We start from the raw sequence: 27,907 nt of genomic DNA, 5'->3' as shown, positions 1-27,907 counted from the left end.
TTAGAGGTCATCTAGCAGCAGTTTCACACCATCATGCTGACTCTCACCATTCTTCTTCCATGTCTCATCCTCATATTTCTCAAAGGTCAGGTTCATCTTCATCCTCCTGTATACATTTCATCTTGGGACTTGAATTTGGTTTTACCTCAACTGATGCAACCTCCATTTGAGCCTTTAGTTTCTACATCTCTGCATTACCTCTGTTGGAAGACCTTGTTCCTGGTGGTAGTCACATCAGCTCGCTGCATTAACGAGATACAGGCCTTGGTGCATTATCCTCCATTTACACATTTTCCCACCAAGGTCATTCTTTGGCCTCACCCTAAGTTTTTACCAAAGATAGTGTCTTCCTTCCACTTTAATCAAGACATTGTCCTTCCTGTCTTTTTTCCTAAACCACACTCATCCACTGCAGAAGCATCACTCCATACTTTGGAGTGCAGGAGAGCTCTTCTATCTTCACATAATGAACCAGCATAGACATACATCTCAGCTTTTCCTTTCATATCATGAAAAGGACCTTGGATTACCTGTTTCTAAAGCTACTTTGGATTGCTGACTGTATTCTCTTGTTACCAACAACTCGGCCTTCCTCCTCCATCCAGAGTAAGAGCACAGTCAATGAGGGCAATTGCTACTTCTACAGCACACTTGAGAGGAGTTCCTTTACTGGTCATTTGCAAGGCGGCTACATGGTCCACACCACATACTTTTACTCACCATTGCAAAGACAGATGCCCAATTTGGACAGGCCATCTTGCAAAATGTATTCTCTTAATCAGCATCTCCTCCACCCTCTCTGTTCTGCACTCTGGGTTGCACCACACTCAATTACTAAACCTGTAACCCTGAGTCACCAGGTGTGTTTGCATTATCCTGCACACAGACAAAGCATTGTTGCTTACCTGTAACAGGTGTTCTCTGTGATCTTCAGGATAATGCAGATACCTTCCCACCCTCTGTCCCCTCAAAAAAGCCATCAACAAGGACCGGCACAGAGGACAACCTCCTGCCTCTTTCTGGGGCAATCTACGTCAGGAACTTTCACCTCCTCCTTCTTTCTCTGCTTCTCTTGCTGGCTATACATGGAACTCTGGAACTGAATGACGTACTTTGAGTGGGAAGGGGGACTCCGTGATCTTGACTGGCTATTGATGACCTTTTCATCAAGCTAGGGAGAGCGTGTATGGGCAGGTAGCCTGTGAAGAAGAGCTACCAGGTGTGTCTGCACTATCCTGAAGATCACAGAGAACACTTGTTACAGGTAAGCAACTATGCTTAGTCTCTCCTCTTATCATACTAGTGGGTTTTCCTGTAATATGACATTAACAGAGTAGAATGGTACCTTGGAAAGTTTATAAGAGTGGGAACATGACAAGATAAATGGAAAACTTTGGGGCACTTCTCACAACACAGGAGCTCGCCTCCATTCTGACACACTGCACACCAGTCCTCATTGGGATCATCTTCCTTCCCACTCTCTAAAATATCATGAGGTGCTATCTGAGGTATTCCCATCCATGCTGGTTTTCCACTGAAGCTACTTTTCTGGAAAATTCCTGGTTGGTCACCAGTGCTGTCTGGAGCATCTGCTCTGAAAGCACCTTCTGCTCTAGATGAGTTGTTATTGGTGTCTATGAGCATAGAAGTAAGGATGCTTCTTGAAAAGTCAGTCTGAAAGACAAACATGAAAATTGTAAAATTAATACTAAAATAAATATGTTTTGTATTGTGGTGTTAGCTAGCATATATTAACTGGTTTCATTCTCATTTGTCTCTGTACATTTTTTAGGTTTCCTTTTCTGATACTCTCTTTAGTCTCCCACACTAACATGTTCCCTTGCCCCTTTTGCAACCCTTGTTCAACAGTTAGGTCTCTTTCCATACATCTATGATCAAGATGGCTGCCGACTAGAGGTCCACGGGAGCTGCTGGCTACGGGGACCCCGGTTGGGATATGGCTGAGAACGAGACGGGCTCACCTGGGAACTGGAGGGAAGGCGCTGCCGAACCCGGAATGCCTCGCGTGCATCCCACGGGCATCCTCTCCTGATGGGTCGGCTTTCAGTGCCGACCGCGGCTTCATCCCAGCCTCGGAATAGCGGCGCAATCCAGGACCGGACATTGGCGCCCACCCACACCCCGGCATCGCCGGCTCGGCAGCAGCCCCCCTGCCTACGCTGCACAACGAGAGGAGTGCCGACTGGCCAGCTGCCCGTGGCTGCAGGGAGAGGTGGAGAGTGGGGAGCGCCGCGCACGCAGCTGCAGAGCCAGGAGGGCAGATGAGAGGAGCAAACAAAACGGCAACCTCGAAGCGTGACGCGAGGACCTGGCCAGCACGTGGCCAGTCTCCATGGTTCCACGCCGCTCACGATGGCCGCAGTGGGAGCGGCCTGCGTCCACTCCAGGAGCAGCCAGAGTCCCTGTGCACACCCGAGCAGCTGATCGTGAGTAAAGAGCGAGTGCTTGGCAGTGAGGGACACGGCAGAGGCTTCGGGTGTCTGCTGATGTCCCAGACTAATACTTTATAGCAAACAACCAGGGCAGAGACTGAATAATGGCAGGGTTATCTTAGTAGGACGGGCATGCCTTGTGAGATCCTTCTGCGCTGCATCTGACCAAACCAGGAGGGTTGAGCTGTATGAGGCAGATCTGTGTGGCCTGATCAAACCAGTAGGAAGTTGAATCGAAAAACCCTGCTTGTGTTAGGTCTGGATATTAATGGAGGTCCGTACACAGGAGAGATTTTAGCTAGGGAAAGCTAGGCTTGGGACTGTGTAGCACATTTATTGGGAAGCTGGCTGGGGAAAAGCAGAGGATTCTATGGAAGTTTAAAACCAATGTCTAAGAGCCAGTATCCCTGCCAATCACATTCCAAAGAGTAATTAAGTCAAGTACCTTCCTATTGTCATTCAAATACCTTCCTGACCAAGAGCAAAACCTCTGTAACAAAACTGAACTGAAACTAACAACGTGCCTGTTGCAAAACTGATCAGAGACCTTGAAGCAGGTTCAGAGTGAGAAGGAGTCTCTCAACCTGAATTCTTTGTGTTGCATGTATGAAACATCCCTGCTAATTCCGTGAAGGTGTTATGAAGTTGGAATCTTCCAACTTGAGCTCTTTGGGTTACATGTGTGACACCCCCCTGCTAACTGCCTGAAAGAGCTCTGAAGTTCCCCCCTCCACTCCACCTCCAGCCAAAGCCAGTAACAGTAACCCTGAAAACTCTCTGGATAAGGAGGGAGGAAACCTAAAGCTGCTAAGAGATAGATTGAAGGACTCTTCTCCCTCCCACCCACCTCTGCTCATTAACCCATCTTTGAAACCTAATCCAGCACTGACCTCAACAGCTAGGAAGGCAAGCTGAAGTAACACGCAAGATCAGAACACCAGACTCACTCCAAAGAACAAATATTCCAGGGAAGCTTGCCAATTGTCCTTGGCCTGGATTGGCCGCTGTCGTGGACAAGATGCTGGGCTCGATGGACCCTTGGTCTTTTCCCAGTATGGCATTACTTATGTACTTATTATACCCGTGCATCCAGTCATCAGAAACAGCCCCACTACTAGCCCACAGTGAACAGAAACCAAGCGAATGATACATACCTGTAGCAGGTGTTCTCCGAGGACAGCAGGCTGATTGTTCTCACGACTGGGTTGACGTCCACGGCAGCCCCCACCAACCAAAACAAAAACTTTGCGGGCGGTCCCGCACGCAGGGTACACCCACCGCACATGCGCGGCCGTCTTCCCGCCTGTGCGCGACCGTTCCCGCTCAGTTGAATGACAAGCAAATTAATGAGTAAAACGCAACTCCAAAGGGGAGGAGGGAGGGTAGGTGAGAACAATCAGCCTGCTGCCCTCGGAGAACACCTGCTACAGGTATGTATCATTCGCTTTCTCCGAGGACAAGCAGGCTGCTTGTTCTCACGACTGGGGTATCCCTAGCTCTCAGGCTCACTCAAAACAAGAACCCAGGTCAATTGAACCTCGCAACGGCGAGGGTATAACAGAAATTGATCTACGAAGAACAACTAACTAAGAGTGCAGCCTGACCAGAATAAATTCGGGTCCTGGAGGGTGGAGTTGGATTTAAACCCCAAACAGATTCTGCAGCACCGATGGCCCGAACCGACTGTCGCGTCGGGTATCCTGCTGCAGGCAGTAATGAGATGTGAATGTGTGGACAGATGACCGCGTTGCAGCTTTGCAAACCTCTTCAATAGTGGCTGACCAAGTGGGCCACTGATGCTGCCATGGCTCTGACACTATGAGCCGTGACATGACCCTCAAGAGTCAGCCCAGCCTGGGCGTAAGTGAAGGAAATGCAATCTGCTAGCCAATTGGAGATGGTGCTTTTCCCCGACAGCGACCCCCTTCCTATTGGGGTCGAAGGAAATAAACAATTGGGCGGACTGTCTGTGGGGCTGTGTCCGCTCCAGATAGAAGGCCAAAGCTCGCTTGCAGTCCAATGTGTGCAACTGACGTTCAGCAGGGCGGGTATGCGGTCTGGGAAAGAATGTTGGCAAGACAATTGACTGGTTAAGATGGAACTCCGACACCACCTTTGGCAGAAACTTGGGGTGAGTGCGGAGTACTACCCTATTAAGATGAAATTTTGTATAAGGAGCATGAGCTACCAGGGCTTGAAGCTCACTGACTCTACGAGCTGAAGTAACTGCCACCAAGAAAATGACCTTCCAGGTCAAGTACTTCAGATGGCAGGAATTCAGTGGCTCAAAAGGAGGTTTCATCAGCTGGGTGAGGACTACGTTGAGATCCCATGACACTGCAGGGGGCCTTGACAAGAGCAAGCCTCTCATAAATCGGACGACTAAAGGCTCTCCAGAGATGGCTTTACCCTCTACACGATGATGGTAAGAACTAATCGCACTAAGGTGATTCCTTACTGAGTTGGTCTTGAGGCCAGACTCTGATAAGTGCAGAAGGTATTCAAGCAGGTTCTGTGTAGGACAAGAACGAGGTTCTAGGGCCTTGCTCTCACACCAAACGACAAACTTCCTCCACTTGAAAAAGTAACTCTTTTTAGTGGAATCCTTCCTAGATGCAAGCAAGACGCGGGAGACACCCTCCGACAGACCCAACGAAGCAAAGTCTACGCCCTCAACATCCAGGCCGTGAGAGCCAGAGACTGAAGGTTGGGGTGCAGAAGCGCTCCGTCGTTCTGCGAAATGAGAGTCGGAAAACACTCCAATCTCCACGGTTCTTCGGAGGACAACTCCAGAAGTAGAGGGAACCAGATCTGACGGGGCCAAAAGGGCGCTATCAGAATCATGGTGCCGTGGTCTTGCTTGAGCTTCAGTAAGGTCTTCCCCACCAAAGGTATGGGAGGATAAGCATACAGGAGGCCAGTCCCCCAATGGAGGAGAAAGGCATCCGATGTAGCCTGCCGTGTGACTGTAGTCTGGAACAGAACAGAGGCAGCTTGTGGTTGGTCAGAGAGGCGAAAAGGTCCACCGAGGGAGTGCCCCACTCTCGGAAGATCTTGCGTACCACTCTGGAATGAAGCGACCACTCGTGCGGTTGCATGACTCTGCTCAGTCTGTCGGCCAGACTGTTGTTTACACCTGCCAGGTATGTGGCTTGAAGAAGCATGCCGAACTGGCAGGCCCAACGCCACATCCCGACGGCTTCCTGACACAGGGGGCGAGATCCGGTGCCCCCCCCGCTTGTTGATGTAATACATTGCAACCTGATTGTCTGTCCGAATTTGGATAATTTGACAGGACAGCCGATCTCTGAAGGCCTTCAGTGCGTTCCAGACCGCTCGGAGCTCCAGGAGGTTGATCTGAAGATCCTGTTCCTGGAGAGACCACAGTCCCTGGGTGTGAAGCCCATCGACATGAGCTCCCCACCCCAGGCGAGATGCATCCGTCGTCAGCACTTTCGTGGGCTGCGGAATTTGGAATGGACGTCCCAGGGTCAAATTGGTCCACCAGTGCAGTGAATTGCGGCAACTGATGGAGAGGCGGATGACATCTTTTAGATTCCCGGTGGCTTGACACCACTGGGAAGCTAGGGTCCATTGAGCAGGTCTCATGTGAAGGCGAGCCATGGGAGTCACATGAACTGTGGAGGCCATGTGACCCAGGAGTCTCAACATGTGCCGAGCCGTGACCTGCTGAGACGCTCTGGTCTGGGAAGCAAGAGACAGAAGGTTCTGCGCCCTTGCTTTGGGAAGAAAGGCCTGAGCCATCTGAGAATTCAGCAGCGCTCCTATGAATTCCAGAGACTGGACTGGCTGGAGATGGGACTTCGGGTAATTTAGCACAAACCCCAGCAGCTCCAGAAGGTGGATAGTGCACTGCATGGACCGAAGGGCTCCTGCCTCTGAGGTGTTCTTGACCAGCCAATCGTCGAGGTACGGGAACACGTGCACTCCCAGCTTGCGCAAGTACGCCGCCACCACCACGAGGCACTTTGTGAACACTCGTGGCGCAGAGGCGAGCCCAAAGGGCAGCACACAGTACTGAAAGTGCCGTGTTCCCAAACGGAATCTGAGATACTGTCTGTGAGCTTGCAGTATCGGGATGTGAGTGTATGCGTCCTTTAAATCCAGGGAACATAGCCAATCGTCTTTCTGAATCATTGGTAGAAGGGTGCCCAAGGAAAGCATCCTGAACTTCTCTTTGACCAGGTATTTGTTCAGGCCTTTCAGGTCTAGGATGGGGCGCTTCCCCCGTTTTCTTTTCCACAAGGAAGTACCTGGAATAGAATCCCTGCCCTTCCTGTCCGGGTGGCATGGGCTCGACCGCATTGGCGCTGAGAAGGGCGGAGAGTTCCTCTGCAAGTACCTGCTTGTGATGGGAGCTGAAGGATTGGGCTCCCGGAGGACAATTTGGTGGAGTGGAGGCCAAATTCAGGGCGTATCCGCACCGCACTATTTGGAGAACCCACTGGTCGGAGGTTATTAGAGGCCACCTTTGGTGAAAAACTTTCAACCTCCCCCCGACTGGCAGATCGTCCGGAACGGACACTTTGATGGCGGCTATGTTCCCATGGATCCAGTCAAAAACCCGTCCCCGGTTTTTGCTGTGGAGGCACAGGGGGCTGCTTAGGCGAACACGGTGTTGACGGGAACGAGCGCGCTGGGACTGTCCCTGTGCCTGATGAGGCCTTCGGGCCGACTGGGTGTACCTACGCTTGTTGTAGGCGTAGGGCGCCGCCTGCCGGGCCCGGGAAAAACGTCCACCTGCAGAGGTGGATGCTGAAGGCGCTCGGTGGGAGAGCTTGTCGAGGGCGGTTTCCCGCTGATGTAGTTGGTCCACCAACTGCTCGACCTTCTCGCCGAAAATATTATCCCCCCGGCAAGGGACATCAGCCAGCCGCTGCTGGGTGCGGTTGTCCAGGTCAGAGGCACGCAGCCATGAGAGTCTGCGCATCACTATACCTTGGGCCGCAGCTCGAGATGCCACATCACAGGTGTCATAAATACCCCTGGACAGGAACTTTCTGCACGCCTTCAGCTGCCTGACCACCTCTTGAAAAGGCCTGGACTGCTCCGGGGGGAGCTTGTCGACCAGGTCCGCCAGTTGCTTCACATTATTCCGCATGTGTATGCTCGTGTAGAGCTGGTAGGATTGGATGCGGGTCACGAGCATTGAAGATTGGTAGGCCTTCCTCCCAAACGAGTCCAGAGTGCGAGACTCCCGCCCCGGGGGCGCCGAAGCGGTATCCCTTGAACTCCTTGCCCTCTTGAGAGCAGAGTCCACGACCGCCGAGTCATGAGGCAATTCGGGCCGCATTAAATCTGGGTCTGAGTGGATCCTGTATTGGGACTCCGCTTTCTTGGGGATGGTGGGATTAGATAAAGGTCTCAACCAGTTCCGAAGCAGTGTCTCTTTGAGGACATTGTGCAACGGTACCGTGGAGGACTCTCTAGGTGGTGATGGATAGTTGAGGACCTCGAGCATCTCGGCCCTCGGCTCATCCAGAGAGACCACGGTAAAGGGAATGCAGATAGACATATCCCTGACAAAGGAGGCAAAGGAGAGGCTCTCAGGTGGCGAGAGCTTCCTATCCGGTGAAGGAGTGGGGTCGGAGGGAAGGCCCACAGACTCCTCTGAGGAGAAATATCTGGGGTCCTCCTCCTCCCCCCCACGAGGCCTCTTCCTCGGTGTTGGACATGAGCTCCTGTAGCTCAGACCTCAACCGGGCCCGGCTCGACTTCGAGGCACCGAGTCCTCGGTGGCGTCGTCGAGGGGCCGGTGCAAGTTCCAAAAAGACGGTCCCGCAGAACTTGCCTCGCCACCTGTGTCCGTTTCCGTAAACCGAGACACAAGGTGCACGTCTTGGTATCGTGCTCCGGCCCAAGGCACTGGAGGCACCAAGCGTGAGTGTCGGTCTGCGAGATATGCCGGCCGCACCGACCACACTTCTTAAATCCACTCGGGACCTTCGAGGACATCGACGGAAAAATCGCGTCGGCGAAGTCAAAGTCGTCGATGGTGGCGGTAAGCAGCACACCCGAAAAGAAATCGACCGCGCGGCCACAAGGCCGCAACGAGGCGCCCCCCGCTAAACATATGAGGGGAGTAAAACAAAGCTTTTTTTTTTTTTTTTGAAAAGAAAAAACAGAACAAAAGAAAAAACAAACGAAGAAGATGAAAAACTTGCGTCTAAGGTGCGATCCGGTTTCCGGGGCTGACAGAGAGAGAGACGAACACGGCTCTCTCCAGCGCGGAAAAGAAAAGACTGAGCGGGAACGGTCGCGCACAGGCGGGAAGATGGCCGCGCATGCGCTGTGGGCGTGCCCTGTGTGCGGGACCGCCCGCAAAGTTTTTGTTCCGGTTGGTGGGGGCTGCCATGGACGTCAACCCAGTCATGAGAACAAGCAGCCTGCTTGTCCTCGGAGAAAAATGAATACCTTCAAATTACTCCTAATAATCTACTCCTTATCACTGATCCACTTTACACTAACCACCCCTCTTGCAAACAGTAACATCATATACATTTTGTATAATCATCAAAGAGTGATCAGGAACACCACACCTCATGAAACAGACAACAACCTAAACAAAGGAAGAACACCAATACATGGACAATCAATACAGAATGCAAAAAAGGGTCCAAACAAACTCACCCCAACAAAAAAACGACAACTAATAAAGGTCCACACAATACCAACCGCAGAAAACCCATTCCAAACAATCCAAGTGGGTTATATCAATGCCAGATCCGCAGTAAATAAAACAGCAATTCTAACAGACTGGATCATGGCAAAAGACCTTGACCTACTCTTCATCAATGAAACCTGGATCCACAACCCAAAAGACCCCATAATCCTAGACCTGTGCCCTCCAGGATACAAAATCACACACTGGACCAGAAAATAAAAAAGAGGAGGCGGCATAGCACTAATCTACTGATCCCACTTTACCACCGAAACCACTGCAGAGTCCATGACACCCCAACTTGAAATTGCCTCAATCAGAATCCACAACAAAACCCTACGCGATTACTTGAACTGTGTATCGTTTTACAGACCTCCAAGTAATTAGAACAAAGGCCAGACTAGCTTCATGGACTTCATTTCAAACACATGTGTAACCAACTCCAATGTACTAGTACTAGGAGACATCAACCTTCACTTAGAAGACCCAAACTCAACCAACGCACGAGAATGTAAGGAATTCTTCCACCTATGGGATCTCAAAAGGCCACGAATGAAAGCAACCCACGTCAAAGGGCACGCACTTGATCTCATCTCACACAAACTTTCAACAGAGCAGAACTTAACAATAACAGATATTAAATGGACAGAAACACCCTGGTCTGATCATTACAAACTAAACCTATCCCTACACTGGCAGAAGAAGGGAGTACATCAAATCCAAGTACACACATCATACACAACAAGAGGACATGTAGACAAGAAAACATTCTGGCAACTGATATACAACAATGAATGGACAGCACAAATATAATCCATATACTACCTCTTGGAATGGGATAAAAGATGTAAAAGCATACTAGATGAAATAGCACCCTTACGAACAAGAACTTCACGCAAGAATAGTTCGATACCATGGTTCAACGATGAACTAAAAAAGCTAAAAACACAATCCAGGAAACTCGAACGAGCATGGAAAAAAACAAAAATGAACACACACTCAACACATGGAAACAATCACAAAGAAAATACAAATACGCAATAAGACAGACAAAAAGATAATACTATAAAACTAAAATAGGGACAGACTACAGAGTGGAGGAGTGGCCTAGTGGTTAGGGTGGTGGACTTTGGTCCTGAGGAACTGAGTTCGATTCCCACTTCAGGCACAGGCAGCTCCTTGTGACTCTGGGCAAGTCACTTAACCCTCCATTGCCCCATGTAAGCCGCATTGAGCCTGCCATGAGTGGGAAAGCGCGGGGTACAAATGTAACAAAAAAAAAAAAAAAAAAAAAAAAAAAGACACAAAGAAATTATATCACTCGTGAACAAACTCCTAGATACCTACCTGGTCACTACATCGAATACAGACACCCCACCTGCGAACAAACTTGCTAAGTATTTCAACAAAAAAAATAGTAAACCTACGCAACACGCTACCCCAAGACAACTCTGACATCGAAAACTTCCTCAACGAGCTGGACCCAACCCTTGGAGAACACCCGGCTGACCGCACCTGGCTAAACTTCGCCCTCCTTACCGTCGGTGCAGTAGGTTCGCCAACACTCACTGTCAACTAGACACCTGCCCCAACTACCTATTGAAATCTGCCCGACTGTTTCTTAGCAGATCTCACATCCCTCCTAAACTACATGCTTCAACAAGGTCTCTTCCCGAAGGAAAATAGCAATATTCTACTCTCCCCGATACCACAAGACACCATGAAAAAAGCAAATGAAATCAACAACTACCGACCAGTAGCATCCATCCTGTTGTCAGTCAAACTGATGGAAAGCATGGTAGCCAAACAACTTACAGACTATATAAACAAATCCTATATAATAAAAAGCACCTCCAACGTTCTGAAGCTGACTGTGTGGACATAAGCTGAGGCATTTGTGCTTCTGTCTCCCACTTCCGAATGCGTCACCAGCGACAATGCCCAATCACAACATAGCAGCGTTTGGAACGTTGGAGGCGCAGTTTCAGGCTTTCGCCACGCCCCCGAGGTCGCCGCCCCTCCACCCCCCCCAGGTTGCCACCGCTCCCTCCTCCATCCCCCCCGAGGTCGCAGCAGCCACTGCTCCACCCTCCACCTGCAGAAATGCTTTCAAAAAGGAAGCGGGGCACCGCAGGCAGCCATCGGCTGCCAGCTCTGCATCCGCTCCACCTCTCACGTCACTGCGCTCCTCCGGGGTTCTACTCCAGGGCCAGTGACGTGAGAGCAGTGAGAGGAGGAGCAGATGCAGAGCTGACAGCCGATGGCTGCCTGCGGTGCCCCACTTCCTTTTTGAAAGCATTTCTGCAGGTTTAATTTTTTTTTTTTTGTACCAGCCGCCAGAAATGGCAGCTGAGCTGACGTAGGACGGAGGGGGGGGGGGAACGGCGGCGACCTCGGGGGGGGGGGGGGGGGGGAGCAGTGGCATCCTGGGGGGGGGGGGTGGAGGGGTGAGTGGCTGTGACGTCGGGGGGGGGGGGCGTGGTGGCGAGGGCAGCAGGGGTGGGGCCCTGAGGCCAGAGGGGAAGGGGTCCAGAGACCTGAGAGGGAGGGGGGGGGGGGTCCTGAGACCTGAGAGGAGGGGGGGAGGGAGACCAGAGACGGAGGAGTCCTACGACCACAGAGAGGGGGGGAGGTATCTCTGGCACACACACACACTCTCTCTCTCTCTGTCATTGTCTCTCTCACACTCATACACTGTCTACCACACACTCTATGTCTCACACTGTATCACATTCACTCTCTCTGTGTCACACAGTCACTCTCAAACACTCTCTCGATCTCATACACTCTCGCTCTCACAGAAAGTCTGTGTATCGCACACATACTCTCTCACACTGTCTCACACACACTGTATCTGTGTGAAACACACTCTCTCAAACTCTCTGTGGTTCACATACGCACTCGCACACTCATTCTCACATACGCACTCGCGCACACATTCTCACATACGCACTCGCGCACACATTCTCACATACGCACTCGCGCACACTCACTCACACGCGCACACTCACTCACACACGCACTCTCACAGACACACTCGCAACCAAACTCACTCTCTCTCTGTCACACACACACATTCACTCTCTCTCTCTCTCACACACAGTCACTCTCACACATACTCTCTCAAACATACACACTCCGAGGAAAACCTTGCTAGTGCCCGTTTCATTTGTGTCAGAAAAGGGTCTTTTTTTTTACTAGTCTCTCTCTATAAAACACACCTCCAACGTTCTAATGAAGCCTCACTTTCCCAACGTTCTAAAAGTGAGGTGGCAGAGATAACTTTTCATCCACGAGTGTCTGCCCCGCCCACGTGATGACGTCGAGGGCAGAGCACTGACACTCATCCAATACGGAGGAGTAACAGCAGGTCACAACAAGGATGCATTCAGAGCGTGAGCTGGGCCACTGACGAGGGGCGCTCAAATTGCCCATCGCAACAGCCAGAGAAACAGAGTCAGACAGCAGGCACACTCAAATAGGGAGGAGTAAAAGCAGGTCACAAGGACGCATTCAGAGCGCGAGCCGGGCCACTGACGAGGGGCGCTCCAACTGCCTATCGCAACAGCCAGAGAAACAGATGGCAGGCGCGCGCTTGCGGCAGTTGAGCAGTGCACAGAGGGCCCGGGGCGGACTCGCGCAGTTGTGGTGTCTCCTCGGGCCCCTGTTCAGCCTGTTGTGTGTTCAGCAGTTCGCCCTGAGATCCGTAAAAGTGACACGCCAACCCCCCCCCCCCCCAACACACACACACAACACCATCTTCTTAAATAAACAACTGCCTGCCTGCAACGGATCCCTCCGGTTTCATCAAAACTAAAACTGCCTACAAAGAGCCCACCTGAGTGCCGTGCTGAATTCAGATTGCTGACACGCACAGACTCACACCCTACCGCCCCCCCCCCCCCAAAAAAAAAACCCATCTAATATGGACACTCAGCATTACTCTACACACAGCCAACCCCCCCCCCCCCCACACACACACCAACATACACACACTCCCATGAACAGAAAGCATCTCCCTTTCACACTCACAGACACACACTCCCTCCCCCAACCCCCAAGTGAAACATTTAAAAAAAAAAAAAACCCTCTCTCACACACACCCACAGACCCCCACAACTCCACCCCCCCAAAAGCTACAGAACAACCCTACCCTACCACACAACACCCCCCCCCCCCCCCGCCAAAATGGCACACAACTGCTTATGCAACTCACACAGTACATAACAAAACAATACGATCAGCCAACCCACACCCCTTCTTCCCCTACAGGGCTCATGAAAGGGGACTAATTGTCCCCCATACTAACAGTCTCACACAAACAACCCACTAACAACTATGCCACGCTACCCACCCCCCCACAACATCTCTCTCTCTCTCTCTCACTTACTCCCCCCCCAATACCTCAGAATACACAAACTGCTGGAAAGAGAGGGCCTGCCAGTGGATAGGAGGGAGGGAGGAAGGGACCCACGAAAACACTGCAACTGTACACAAGGGAGGATCATGCAACTGCGAGGCAAGGAGGGAGGGGGAATCTTGCAACTGGAAGGGACACCATGAAATAGTGGAACCTAGAAGGCATGGAGGAAGGGCGACACAGACACTCGGAGGGAGGGACATAGCTAGCAATACTTTGCTGGGGGGCCGTGCTGAATTCAGATTGCTGTCTTCCACTGACATGCACAGACTCACCCCCTACCACACAAAAAACAAAACAAATCTCACACACACACAGACACACTCTGTCTCTCTCTCTCTCATTCTCTCTCTGACACACACACTCTTTCTGAAACATACACTCCGAGGAAAACCTTGCTAGCGCCCGTTTCATTTCTGACAGAAACAGGCCTTTTTACTAGTTCTCAATATTACACGAATCACAGTCTGGTTTTCGCCCTTTACACAGCACAGAAACAGTACTACTTACTCTCCTACCCAAATTCAAGCAGGAAATAGCAATTGGCAACAACATCCTCCTCCTCCAATTCGACATCTCTAGTGCATTCGACATGGTAAACCATAATATATTAATAAGACTACTCGACAAGTTCAGGATTGGTGGCAACATACTTAGCTGGATCAAGGTTTTCCTAACTACAAGAACATATCAAGTAAAATCAAAATCAAACATATCATCACTGTGGAAAGCAGACTGCGGAGTACCACAAGGATCACCGCTATCGCCGATTCTCTTCAACCTAATGATGACCCCACTAGCCAAGATCTTATCCAACCAAGGCCTCAACCCTTTCATCTATGCAGACAATGTCACTATATACATTCCTTACAGATCTATACTGACAGAAATCGCTAACGAAATCAAGATCGGCTTGAACACCATGGACTCTTGGGCAAATGCATTTCAACTAAAACTCAACAAAGAAAAAACGCACTGTCTCATCCTTTCATCCCAACACAGCACGGACAACCCCACAACTATCAACACCGCAGATCACACCCTCCCTGTCTCAGACAGCCTGAAAATCCTCAGCGTTACAATAGATCGCAACTTAACACTAGAGAGTCAAGTAAAATCCACAACAAAGAAAATATTCTACTCAACGTGGAATCTCAAAACGCGTGAAACAATTCTTCCCGAGGGAAACATTTCGCAACCGGATACAATCAATGGTACTAAGCCATGTAGACTACTGCAATGGAATATATGCAGGATGCAAAGAACAAACCTTAAAGAAACATCAGACCGCTCAAAACATGGCAGCGAGCCTCATCTTCGCAAAACCCCTCCGCGAAAAAATACACTGGCTCCCAATCAAAGATCGCATTGCTTTCAAAATCTGAACTGTCGTTCACAAAATTATCTACGGTGAAGCACCGGGATACATGACAAACTTGATCGACCTACCAATCAGAAACACATCCGAATCAACACGAACGTACCTAAATCTACACTACCCAAGCTGCAAAGGACTCAAATACAAATCAACTTACACATCCAGTTTTTCCTACATTAGCACACAACTGTGGAACGCACTACCAAAAGCCTTGAAAATTACGTACGACCACTTACACTTCAGAAAATCACTAAAAACTCACCTGTTTAAAAAGGCATACCCAACGATCCAATATAAATGCCTGATCTCTGAAACACAACAACACTAAAGTTCGTAATAGACATTACACATCTCTTCCGTTGCACGATTCCTTTATGAGGTCTTACCATATGAAGCTTATCCTACCACAACATCACCTTGTATTTGTTTACTTTGGAGTTTGCAAACACCTCTCCGGCACTATGTAAGCCACATTAAGCCTACAAATAGGTGGGAAAATGTGGGATACAAATGTAACAAATAAACCTATGCCAGTGGTTCCCAAACCGGTCCTGGAAGAATCCCCAGCCAATCAGGTTTTCAAGATTTCCACAATGAATGCTCATGCGAGATTTATATGCACCTCCTCTACTGTGTGCAAATCCCTCTCATGAATATCATTGTGGATATCTTGAAAACCTGACTAGCTGGGGGTTCTCCCAGGACAGGTTTGGTAATCACTGATTTATGCAGATAGCATATAGCTTTTAGTGGCTCATGTTTCCTAAAATCAATCTTTTCAGCAATCTCTTTCCAACAACCACGCATCTATTTTCTCCTGGTTTCAACAATGTAAGCATGACTTGTGGTAAAAATAGTGGTAGCCCACGTTGATAAATTCTCCTACAAGGTAAAGAGGGAGGGTGCGTGAGAATATGCATCTTGCTGTTCTCGGACAACACTTGCTACGGATAACTAACTTTTCTCTGAGAACAGCAGGATATGAATATTCTCACATGTGGGACTCCCTAGCTACAAGGTGCCTTCAACAAAAATGGGAATAATGAACTATCAACAGTTATATAATCTCTCTATATAAAACGCACCTCCAACGTTCTAATGAAGCCGGAAGGACGCCTGAAACCGGAATATGTAGTTGGGTAGATCGCTTTTTCCCCATGTCTGCCCTGCCCTCGCGTCACAACGTTATGACGTCGAGGGCGGAGCACTGACACTCACCGAAAGCTTCATTACAACTCTGGAGGTGCGAGGAGTGGCGAAAGGGACAAGGCACAGGGGCGGAGGAGCTATACAGAAAAACAGAGCGTTGCAACCAATACAACAACACGGGTACGGGCACAGGGGCGTAGGCGTACCTTCAAAGAAAAACAGAGCGTCGCGAACAATAGAAGAACTCGGGTAAGAGCGCACGGCGAACGGGAACGTTTCACTCAAACTGGGAGGAAGCGAGGGAGGAAAGCAGCCTGAATGTGGGAGGGAGCGAGCCAGCCTGAACGTGGGAGGGAGGGAGGGAGGCAGGCAGCTTGAACGTGGGAGGGAGGGAGCCAGCCAGCCAGTCTGAACGTCGGAGGGAGGGAGCCAGCCTGCCTGAACGTGGGAGGGGAAGGAAGGGAGGAGGGGGAAGGAAGGGAGGAGGGGGAAGGAGGGCGAGAGACGGAGGGGGGGCCCCTGCGGCACACTCTCATTCTCTCTCACACACACACTCTCACACAGTCTCACTCTATGTCACACACACACACACTCGCATATTCACTCTGTCTCTCTCACACAGTCACTCTCACACACACTCTCTCAAACACACACACTCTGAGGAAAACCTTGCTAGTGCCGGTTTCATTTGTCTCAGAAACGGGCCTTTTTTACTAGTTATATATAACAGTTAATAATGAACTTATCAACAGGACAAGCTAACAACAAAAACGTGTAACATGTAAAAACATGTTTTTGAAAGGCAGACTGAAACAGAAAATAATTGTGCCTAGGCGGGTGGAGTTGGATTCTAAGTGCCAAATAATTTCTGGTGTGAAGACCGTGTTAACACCTCTGCAAATTTCCTCTATGGAGGCCGATCAAGTGGGCTACCGATGCAACCACAGCTTCAACATTATGAGCTGTGACATGATCCTCCTGAGTAGGACCTGCTTGGGCAAAAGTGAAGGAAATGCAGTCTGCTAATTAATTTGGAAGTGTTAACTGACAATAGCCCCCATCCTGTTTGGGTCAAAAGAAACAAAAAGTGAGTAGATTTTCTATGGGCTTTAAACTGCTCCAGACAGAAGACCAAGGCTCTCTTGCAGTGCACGTTCAGATTTGTGGTTATGAAATTTTAGAAAAAAAAAAAGTTGGCAGATCAATTGACTGGTAACTCAGACATTATCTTAGGAAGTTACAATGTGTGCGCAAGATCACTCTTGTTGAAAATCTTTGTGTAAAGGTGGATCAGATACTAGGGCCTGAAGCTCACCAAGCCTTAAGGTTGAAGTGACAGCCACCAAACACCACCAAAATCAGGACCTTCCAGGTCAGGTATTTTAGGAAGCAAGTATCCAGAGGCTCAAAAGGAGCTTTCATCAGTTGGGATAAACCACTGCGGTCCCATTACATCACAGGAAGCTTCACTGGAGGCTTCAACAGAAGTAAGCCTCACATAAACCGTACAACTAAGAGCTGAGTAGAGATGGGTTTATTTTCTACTTAAAGATGGTGCCAACTGTACTAAGGTGAGCACTAATAGAGTTGGTCTTGAAACCAGACTCTGATAGACGTAGCACGTATTCAAACAATTTTTGTGAGGGACAGGAAAACAGATCCGAGGTCTTGGCCTCACACCAGACAGCAAAACTTCTTCCATTTAACACCCTAACACTCCTGGAAACTCCTGGAAGCCAACAGAACCTGAGACGCATGTTCTCGTTAAGACCAGAGAATCCAGCACTACACAACATCCAAACTGCAAGGGCCAAGGACTGAATATAAAGATGTAGAAAGGTCCCCTGATCCTGAGTAATCAGTGCTAGAAAACATTCCAGTTTCCAAGGTTCTGTGGAGGAAAGCTTCAAGAGAAGCGGGAACCATATTTGTTTAGGTATTGGAGGACATGCATACAGAAGGCCCTGCTTCCAATGCCTTTCTCCTACCCATCTTGTCTGTTTGAATTGCCATTGTTCCTGAAGGGAAGCCTCCAAGCATCAGTGCAATGAATTCATAGTGCTCTGCAATAAAGTCTAACTTTGGCTTTGTTCTGTTTTGGCTGCACAGACACACAGAGGACTAGTAAAGCTGCCCTACATTCCCACACTCTTGGACGTCTATTAAGGTAGCCTGACTAGTCCTTTTTTAAAAATTTATTTATTTAAAGTATTTAGCTTACACCTTTCAAGTGGTAGTTCAAGGTGTTACATTCAGATACTGAAGGTGTTTCCCTGTCCCCAGAGGGCTTATAATTTGTTTATATCTGAGACAGAAGGTTAAGTAGCTTGCTCAAGGCCACAAAACAGTATCAGTGGGATTTGAACCTTGGTCTCTCTGGCTCATAGCTATTGCTTTAACTGCTAGCTACTCCTCTATTCCAGTGATGTGCTGATATGAGTATCATACCTCTGTTACTAATTTTAGTAGTGCTACTGAATATATATCAATAATTGAAGCACTACACGTGGTCAAATAACTTCAAAAGGGGCCCTTAAAAAAAACCCTGATATCACAAGTATAGAAAAAGTATCAGTAAAAGAGCTTTCAACTGTTTTTGGACCATCATAAGGTGGGTTTTTGCAGTTTCTCCTATGTATGTAATTACAAACAGACTACCAACACCATTTGTCCTCATCAGTCAATATTTTTATTGTTTAAAAAAAAGTTTTTCTTTAACAATACTTCTGGACTCTCATTCGCTATATTAGATGTGCAGATAAATTGCTCTAAAGAGAAACTATCTATTCCCTGATGCAGTCAGGATGGCAAAACGTGGCGTTATGTTGGAATAATGGATTAGCTTTTGTGAAGCACAGCTACCCAAAATTACAATAATTTGCAGTTGAAGATACTAGAAATCTGAGGTAAGTACCTATTTGGCTGAACTTTGAATATTATGAATTCTGAAGTCAAGAAGTATTAGTAAAGAAAATCATTTTAAAAAGCGTTAAAAATATGGACCAATGAGGACAAATGATGTGGTAGACTGAATATACACAGCACTGGCCAGTGCTGCTAAGTTCAGTTACAATATATAATACAGCAAACATACTCTTGAGGAGTGAAGTTCTAAACACCTATTAAACTAAAATATACTTCTCTGAAACTAGTGTCACAGCTAATCTCTACAAAGATACAGTGGAATTAGAGAAGGTTCAAAGAAGAGCAGCCAACATGATAGAGGGGAAGGAATTGCTCCCATATGAGAAAGCTCTTCACAGCTTGGAAGAGATGGTTGAGTGGGGGATATGACTGAGGTCTACAAAATCCTAAGTGGTGTGGAACAGGTGGAGGTGAATAGATTCTCCACTCATTCAAGGAAATACTTTTAAAACAAATAGGAGGAAATATTTTTTCACTCAAAGGATAGTTAGGCTCTGGAACTCATTGCTGGAGAATGTGGTAACGGCAGTTAGCATATCTGGGTTTAAAAAAGATTTGGACGAGTTCCTGGACGAAAAGTCCATAGTTTGTTATTGAGATGGACATGGGGAATGCCACTGCTTGATCTGAGACTGATAGCATGGAATGGTGCTACTAACTGGGTTTCTGCCAGGTACCTATGACCTGGATAGGCCACAACTGGAAGCAGGATACTGGGCTAGATGGACCATTGATCTGACCCAATATGGCTATTCTTATGTTCTTATGTAAACAAAAGGAAAAGCCTCAGAACCTCATGGTGGCACTAACATTCAGAGCTCTTACATATTTTCATTCATTGCTTGTGCGATATTTTCTTAAAAAACCTTAATTATTCCAGGTGAAAAATAGATAGCATTTGACTTAGTGTTCAAATGGACTGACACTTCTATGATTAATGCCTTCTGGTGTTTTTCTCTTAACACTATATATATATATTTTTTGCATCCAGCTTTTATTGTCAGAAAGAGAGATGTTCCAGATTATCGCAACCTTACGTCAGAGGAGGGCGTGCACATGAGGAAGAAGGAGAGAGACGTCGGTGGAGGCAGAAGGGAGCGACGATCCGTTGTTTCATCTTGTGCAGCGCCTTCATACAAAGGTGAGAGGCGCTGCAAGGCCGGTAAGGCGGAGGGGGGGGGGAACGGCGGCGACGAACTCGGGGGGGGGGGGGGGGAGCAAGGGGTGGAGGATGGCGGGAGGCGGAGCAGTGTTGGGAAAAGAAGAAGATGAACACAGGAAGGGAGGGGGGGCCCGGCGCTGCTAAAGTTTAACTTTTTATTTTCAGTTTTTAATTTAGTGAAGGGCAGAAGCGTGGAACAGTGGCGATCTGGGGGTGGGGCAAGGCCGTCCATACAGGACGCTTCTGACGAGCGCCTTTGCCCCCTCCCGATCCTTTTTTAAGGTATGTTAATTTTTTTAGTAATGCAGGGGAAAGCGGGGAGCCAGTGTTTGTGGGGTTTTTTTTTTTTTTTTTCTCACTTTTCATGTTTAAACATGCCAGCTTTGATTTTTCTGGTACAGGGGGCAGCGGGGAGATGACAGCTCAGGCCTTTACGACTGGTCTGACCACATGTTAAATATGTTGCGGAAAATGATTCGGTGTAATCGTCGGTATTGTTAGTGCATCCCGAATCGCCCACATTAAAAGGGTAGTTACTCCGTTTTCGTTAGCTGCTTGCTTCGTTGGAAAAAGGCCTTTAATGCATGCAACGGTTGGGAATTTTGTTCGTTAAAGGGTTGTTAGAGGGTCGTTAAGGTTTAGTGCATCTAGCCCTTGGTCTCTTCCCATTGCAGCTAGAATGGAAAGCGATGATCTGACCAGGTACCAAAAGTTTACCACTATATTTAATGTACCCAGACTATCAGATTTGTTAGTAAGTTGGTTTCAGTTATTCATTTGAACAATGCACGAGAAACTGCCCATATCAAAATAAAATTTCTCTTTAGCTGCATAACTAATACAAATTGCAAGTGTATGCTTTTAGAATATTAACTAGGGCTGTATTTCAATTAAATTTTTAATCACGATAAATCGCACAAGAGTTGATTTATTTATTTCCCACTGCGGCTCCTTGTGACTCTGTGCAAGTCACTTTAACCCTTCATGCCCCAAGTACAAAATAGGTACATGTATATAATAAGTAAACCGCTTTAATAGTAACAACAGAAAGGCGGTATATCAAATCCAATCCCATTTCCCTTCCCTAAAGGGCTGATAATCTCCCTCCTTCTCAACCACAGATCCAACATCTCTCCTTTTCTCAACCTTCCCTCAGGTCCACTAGCTATCTCTCTTTCCTGGGGTACTTTCTCTCTCTCTCTCTCCTTCCTCCCTCCCATTGTCCAGCACCTCTCCCTCCCTCCCCTCCACCCCCATAATTTGGTGGTGAGCAGCAACAAGCTCTTCTCATGGCTTCGAGTTCACTGCCTCAGTCATAGCTTCCTTCGGTGACCCCTCCAGTTCGCATCTTCCCCCCACCCACATCAATATCCCCACTGGTCTACCTTAAAGGTGGTCTTCTGTTGGTCCTGGGAGTGGCAGTATTGCACATATGCTGCCTGTGACCTACTCTAAAGCGTGATAGGTCAGAGGGAAAACTTCAAACCAGGAAGCATATCTGCAAGGCTGCTTCTGTCAAAGATCCACAAAAGACCACCTTTAAAGTAGACCGGTGCAGGGGGAGGGGTATGATGATGTTGAATCGCAGATGGGGGGGGGGGGGGGGGGGGGGGGAAGATGTCGGAATGCACCAAGGAAAGGGGATGGAAGTGGAAGAGAGCAGGAGACACTGCAAGGTGATTAATTTTTTAAAATCAAGATTAATTTTTAAAATCACAATTATTGATTTAATGCATTGATTGCAGAGTTAACTGCGATTAAAGTGCAGCCCTAATATATACATCCAATTTACAGTTTGAAATAAAATCAGACAAATGCTTCAAAACAGTCTTATGCCTTACAGTTCTACGGTGAGGTCCTTCCCGTCTTGTCTCTTGTTTTACCATAACTACAGGGAAATCAAACGACTCATTCTCTGTGTTGCTCTCTGGCTTAATCTTGATGGGCTCCAACATAACCACAGGAACCTTGTGTGTAGAATCTGCTCCACCTAATGGTCTACTAGAGGAGCCAGAGCTGCAACAGCAATAAAGACAGCCCAGTAAGAACTATATTGCAGTTGTCTATTTTATAAGATTATAAAAAGGCACTTAAACTAGCTCTTCATGCTGCTAGCTTAGACAAAACACCACTCACTATGACGTACAATTTCCTTTGCTGATAGCTCAAACAATGTGCCAAAATCACAGTTCTTGTATACGAAGATTCTTTGTAAATTTGGTTTTATTTCACTTTTGTGAAAAATTTTGTAGTTGCAGGACATTTTAATAAACCCAATTCATAGCTTTTTTGAAAGCTAGTTCAACACGGATGAAAGCAAAAATGAGCAGTCTGGAAGGGAATTACTGTGTTTCTATGAAGTGTCATAAAAAATCTCAGTTGATTAGCCCACCTTTCCCTGCTTCCTACACTGGATGCACTGGAAGAACGAATTGGGGGATGCACACCAGTCATAGTTATGGCTCCTAAAATGTTCAAATTACATGAAATTAGAAGGAAGCATTTCTTGAAAGTTTGTTAAGAACAACTGCTAATGGAACACTGAACTATTAAGCAAATATAAGTGTTTCATGGCACAAATGTTAGCAAGTGGTAAAGTATTCCTTTGATAGAAGTGATACAAAATTTTAAATGTAAATCTAAGTGCTTATATTTCATACATTTTATTTTCTATTTTAGAACAAGGCTTTTCTATGAAAATTGTTCTTAGGGAATTAAACTGTATCTGATGCTTATGTTCAAAAGAATTAATCTTTATCTGCTTGTGTGCCATAATAATCACACTTGCAATATAGAAGAACCAAACAAGCACTATAAAAACAGAAAACAATGCATTAATCAGCTGCCCTGCTCTACTAATTTACAGTGAAAAAATAAATATTAGCAAAATACCTAGGAGTCCTGGAGATGGCACAGAGGAATTTGGTGACTGAACAGTTCTATCTGTGCCAAGTCTCAACTGACTGTTTTCCATGCTGTCTTTCCGAATCATACCGTCCAGTATAATGCTTCCTGAAATATCAATCTAAAAGAATGAAAAACAAAAGTAATGAGGTTAGAATTCCAATTTATCTAGGTGCATTGCAACTTGCTAACCTATAGGAACCAATTCCTTGGGGGGGGGGGGGGGGGGGGGAGATGCCAATACCTTTGTGCTCAGTTAGACTTATTCAGTAAAGTGACCGCAGTAAAGCACCCCCAACACCAAAGCAGACTGGCACAGCAATCCCTCTAGAAGCTCTGGAAGCAGGGCCCGGATGCACTTGTCGAGAGCCGCCATTGGAAAAGGCTGCGGGGTCAGTGGAACAGGTGATGTCAGAATCTGTTGAGGCTTGGGAGCAGGCATCGGGCTGCTATGAGACTGATGCATCAGCACCTCCTGTTTTGAGGGGGAGCGATCCTCTCAGCACTGACATTTCTCGGGTGCCAACTCTGACGCCCCGGAGCTCCCGGTACCGTGCGTCAAAGGAGAATGATGACTGTGCTTCTTTGCCTTTGCTCGATGCCTGTCATCGAAAACTCCTCGGTAACGATGAGGAAGATGTGTAATCCTCACGTCTCCTCGGGGCTGGGTCCGACGGTCGGTCCCGAGGGACCTGCATAACAGGAGGCCTCGAGTCAGGTGGAGACCCACTCAATGCCTTATTGCTCCCAGTACGAGTTGGTCTCTCAGCAGCCATTACCTCTGCTCCTGACGTCGATGCTCCTGTCGATGCCGACTTCAGTACCGATGTCGTCATCGAAGGACCGGGCCAAGCCCCAAAAAGCTTTTCTTGTTGAGCTTCTTGAGAAGCTTGAGTCTGTTTCTTCATACAAAGACATAGACTACAAGCAGCTAGGCTATGGTTAGGCCCAAGGCACTGTATACACCAGGCGTGGGTGTCGGTACCCGAGATGGTCCGGTTGCACCAAGTACAATGCTTGAAGCCGCTGGGTTTTGTCAATGACATGGACGGAAAAACGGCCTCGGTGAAATCAAACGATGTCATCGTGCCAAAAAAGCGAAGGGCACAAAAAGGGAGAAACCCAGCCATGTGAAAAAAGAAAGTAAACTTAAAAATAGGCAAAAAACTAAAAGAAACTACGGGAAATAAATTTTTTTTTTTTTTTTTTTTTTTAAAAGAAAATGACAAAATGTGAAAAGAAAAACACAAAAGTCATCAGACTCTAGTTCCTGGGCCCAAAAAACGAGAACAGGAAAACAGCCTGTTACCTCGCCACAGACGAAAAAGAACTAAAGGGGCAGGCTCGCACGCGTTAGGAGTCACGGACCTAGAAAGGGATCTTGGAGTCATCGTTAATAAGACGTTAAAAACTTCTGCTCAGTGTGCTGCGGCGGCTAAGAAAGCGCACAGAATGTTGAATATTATTAGGAAAGGGATGGAAAACAAACACGAGGATGTTATAATGCCGTTGTATCGCTCCATGGTGCGACCACACCTCAGAGTATTGTGTCCAATTCTGGTTGCCACATCTCAAAAAAGATATAAAGGAATTAGAGAAGGTGCAGAGAAGGGCGACGAAAATGACAAAGGGAATGGAACGACTTCCCTATGAGGAAAGGCTGAGAAGGTTAGGGCTCTTCAGCTTGGAGAAAAGGCGGCTGAGGGGTGATATGATAGAAGTCTACAAGATAATGAGCGGATTAGAGCGGACAGATGTGAAGCGTTTGTTTACACTTTCAAACAACAACAAAACCAGGGGACACAAGATGAAGCTAGAACATGGTAGATTTAAAACAAATAGGAGAAAGTTTTTCTTTACTCAGCGTGTAGTTAAGACTCTGGAACTCGCCGCCGAAGAATGTAGTGACAGCAGCTGGCCTTACGGAATTTAAAGGGGGTTTGGACAGATTCCTGAGGGAAAAGTCCATTGAACATTATTAAATTTTTTTTTTTTTTTTTTTTTTTGGGGGGGGGGGGGGGGGGGGTTTGTCGGGTTCTTGAAGCCTGGATTGGCCGCTGTCGGAGACAGAATGCTGGGCTTGATGGAACCTTGGTCTTTTCCCAGTATGGCGGTGCTTATGAACTTATGTACTAAGGGCTGCAACCCAGTTGGGTTTTCAGGATTTCCCCAATAAATATGTATGAGACCTATTTGCATACAATGAAGGGAATGGAAGAGTAGCCTAATGGTTAATGCAATGGCCTGAGAATTAAAGGAACTGGGTTCAATTCTCACTGCAGTTCCTTGTGACTCTGGGCAATTCACTAAACCCTCCATTGCCCCAGGAACAAAATAAGTACCTGTATGTAAACCATGTTGATTATAACCATAGAAAAATGGTATATCAAATCTCATTCCCCCTTCTAGAATATATGAATAAAGCATTCAGAATGGGTAACTAATTGTCAAGGATCCTTTCTTCAGGTTTTATTTTCCAGATTTTACATTTCTGTGGTTTAATTACAAAAAAAACATCTTCAACTTAAAACGTACAGAACTCTGTACAACAGTGCTTCCCAAATTTTTCTCCGATGCAACCTCATTTTTTGCAGTTGAAAATTTGAATGACCCCAGAGAGTGACCAAAGCAATTTCCTGCCTCTGCTCCCCTCCATATGCTAGTGTGTATCTACGTATAAATGAGTGTAGGTGGGGAATGGATGCAGGTGAGGTTTCCAAGTAAATGGCAAGTTTGTGTATAAGTAGGTGGTGGGGGGGATGTGTGTGCGTGTCTGAATGGAGGGGGGGGGGGGGGGGAATTAGAGGACAGATGGAGTTGGCCAGGTGTCAGGTTGCCTCACAGTCTGCCCCTTGCAGTGGCCACCCTCCCATGCTCTCTCTTTCATCACTCATCTGCACTGTAGTCTCCATTCCCTTCTATCTTTTTTTCCCTCCCATGCCCTTACATCAATTTTGGCACTTGTTCAATTCAGCTGGCTTTTTTGGGCATGTCTGGGCTTTAGTCCTCCTCTGATTTTTTTTTTTTTTTTGTCTCTACTCCAGGTCTGTCTTGTGTTTGTGTAGCCTGGACTGCTTGCCCTGCTGGCCTCCACTAGCTGGTAATTCTGCAGGAAATCCCATCTCCTACTGGCAGGATGCTGCAACTTGGCCTGCACAGATTCAGTCAGATGCAGGGCAAATAGTAGTGCCACCAGCTTGTGCTATAGTTCAGCCTGTGAACTGATGCCACCTTTCTAGTCTTTTTCTTTTCCACGTATGCAGATACTATTTGGGGTCCCAACCCACAGTATGGGAACTGCTACTGTACAGTATTTAGAAAGATTGTTCAGTCTGTTTATATTAACTTAAGAAGATTTCATAAACCCAAAGAGGCTCACAACAGAGACACCATCTCAAGCATACACACACATAAACATAAAGAACATTGTTACTGAAATATAAAATAGGTCAAAATAATCCTACACCACAAAAGTGAAAGTACAGTATCACAAGCATTGATGCAAAAGCACCTCAGCATGGTTAAGGCATTGCAAAGCAACACAAAAAACTGAATGTCTCAGATTAAGACACCTTGAATATACCATTCTTCACTGGCATCTACCCCACTGTCATCTCCTACCCCCACCTCCAGGTCTCAGTACCTGCTCCCTCTACCTCCCCCTACCACATTTACTGTTTTGCAGTATCTGTCCCACCTTTTCCACACCTCTTCCCTCAGGGCCGGTCTTAGCAAGTGCGGGGCCCTATCCAGACCAATCTGATGGGGCCCCATCCTAGCCCCGCCCCCACCCTAGCACCAGGGCCGGCCACCCCTCCCCTCTGAGCTCCAGGGGCGGCCACCCCTCCCTCCGAGCTCCCGGGCCATCCCCAGCTCCCTCCTTCCCAGCTCCAAGGCCTGTCTCTCTCTCTCTCTCCCTCCCACCCACCAGCTCCAAGGCCCCCCCACCCAGCTCCCTCCCACCCACCAGATCCAAGGCCCCCTCCCTCTGAATTTTAAGTTACCTCGTCGTTGACGTCAGAGCGGCCGGCAGGTAGTAGCAGCAGCCGTGAAAAGTGTGCGAGCTGCTGGGCGGCGCTTCGGGAGCCTTCCTTTCCCTTCCCTCGCTCAGCTCTGGTCCCGCCCTCAAAACGAGGGAAGGGAAAGGAAGGCTCCCGAAGCGCCGCCCAGCAGCTCGCACGCTACTACCTGCCGGCCGCTCCGACGAGGTAACTTAAAATTCAGAGGGCGGGGGGACTGGAGCTTCGGCGGTCGAGGCGACCAGGCGCGCCGTGCGGGGCCCCCATGAGCGCGAGGCCCTATGCGGTCACCTCGCCCTAAGACCGGCCCTGTCCTCCCTTATTCTCCAGTAGTCATTTTTCCAATTCTCCTTTCCTTTCATCTGTTCTCTTAGCTCCTACAATTAACTGAGCTGCAGGTGCATGTCCTGCTCCTGCTAACATTTCTGCTCCATTTGTGCCACACTGTGAGCACACTATGTCAAACTCGAACGCCAGCAGTTTCAGGCTGCTATGCTCACGGTGCGTAAGATTAGTTGCTGAGAAATGTAAGCCAGTTTTAAACACGTTCTGATCACAATGTCAACACAAACGAGGCACAGTGGTTGGCAGCTACAAGACATACTACTTTCTATCCTCCTGGTGGTACAATAGTCTGGGTTGGGTGGAAATGGGTATCTAAGTATAAATGAGTGTGGGTGGGGGGTGGACGCAAGTGAGGAATCTAAGTGAATGGCAAGTTTGTGTATAAGAAGGTGGTGATGGGGATATGCGTGTGTGAATTGGGGGGGGGGGGGGGGGCTGGTAAGGCTTGAGTGGATGCATCCAATTCTGTT

At 47.8% G+C, this 27,907-nt stretch overlaps 1 protein-coding gene across 2 annotated transcripts in view; it reads right to left on the bottom strand.

Moving 5' to 3' along the window:
* Positions 1-27,907, bottom strand: part of TRIM24 (tripartite motif containing 24) — a 387,425-nt gene that overhangs the window by 53,933 nt on the left and 305,585 nt on the right. For both annotated transcript variants that reach the window (XM_030214266.1, XM_030214267.1), the window contains exons 12-15: positions 23,062-23,194; positions 22,562-22,634; positions 22,011-22,185; positions 1,346-1,674 (exon numbers count right to left, since the gene is read on the bottom strand). In XM_030214266.1, the coding sequence (XP_030070126.1) occupies positions 1,346-1,674; positions 22,011-22,185; positions 22,562-22,634; positions 23,062-23,194 (710 nt within the window). The remainder of the gene's footprint in view (positions 1-1,345; positions 1,675-22,010; positions 22,186-22,561; positions 22,635-23,061; positions 23,195-27,907) is intronic.

This window comes from Microcaecilia unicolor, chromosome 9 (assembly GCF_901765095.1).
Source record: "Microcaecilia unicolor chromosome 9, aMicUni1.1, whole genome shotgun sequence".
NCBI classification, from domain to species: domain Eukaryota; kingdom Metazoa; phylum Chordata; class Amphibia; order Gymnophiona; family Siphonopidae; genus Microcaecilia; species Microcaecilia unicolor.
Note: the sequence above shows the minus strand (reverse complement) of the source record. Positions and strands in the feature narration are given on the sequence as shown.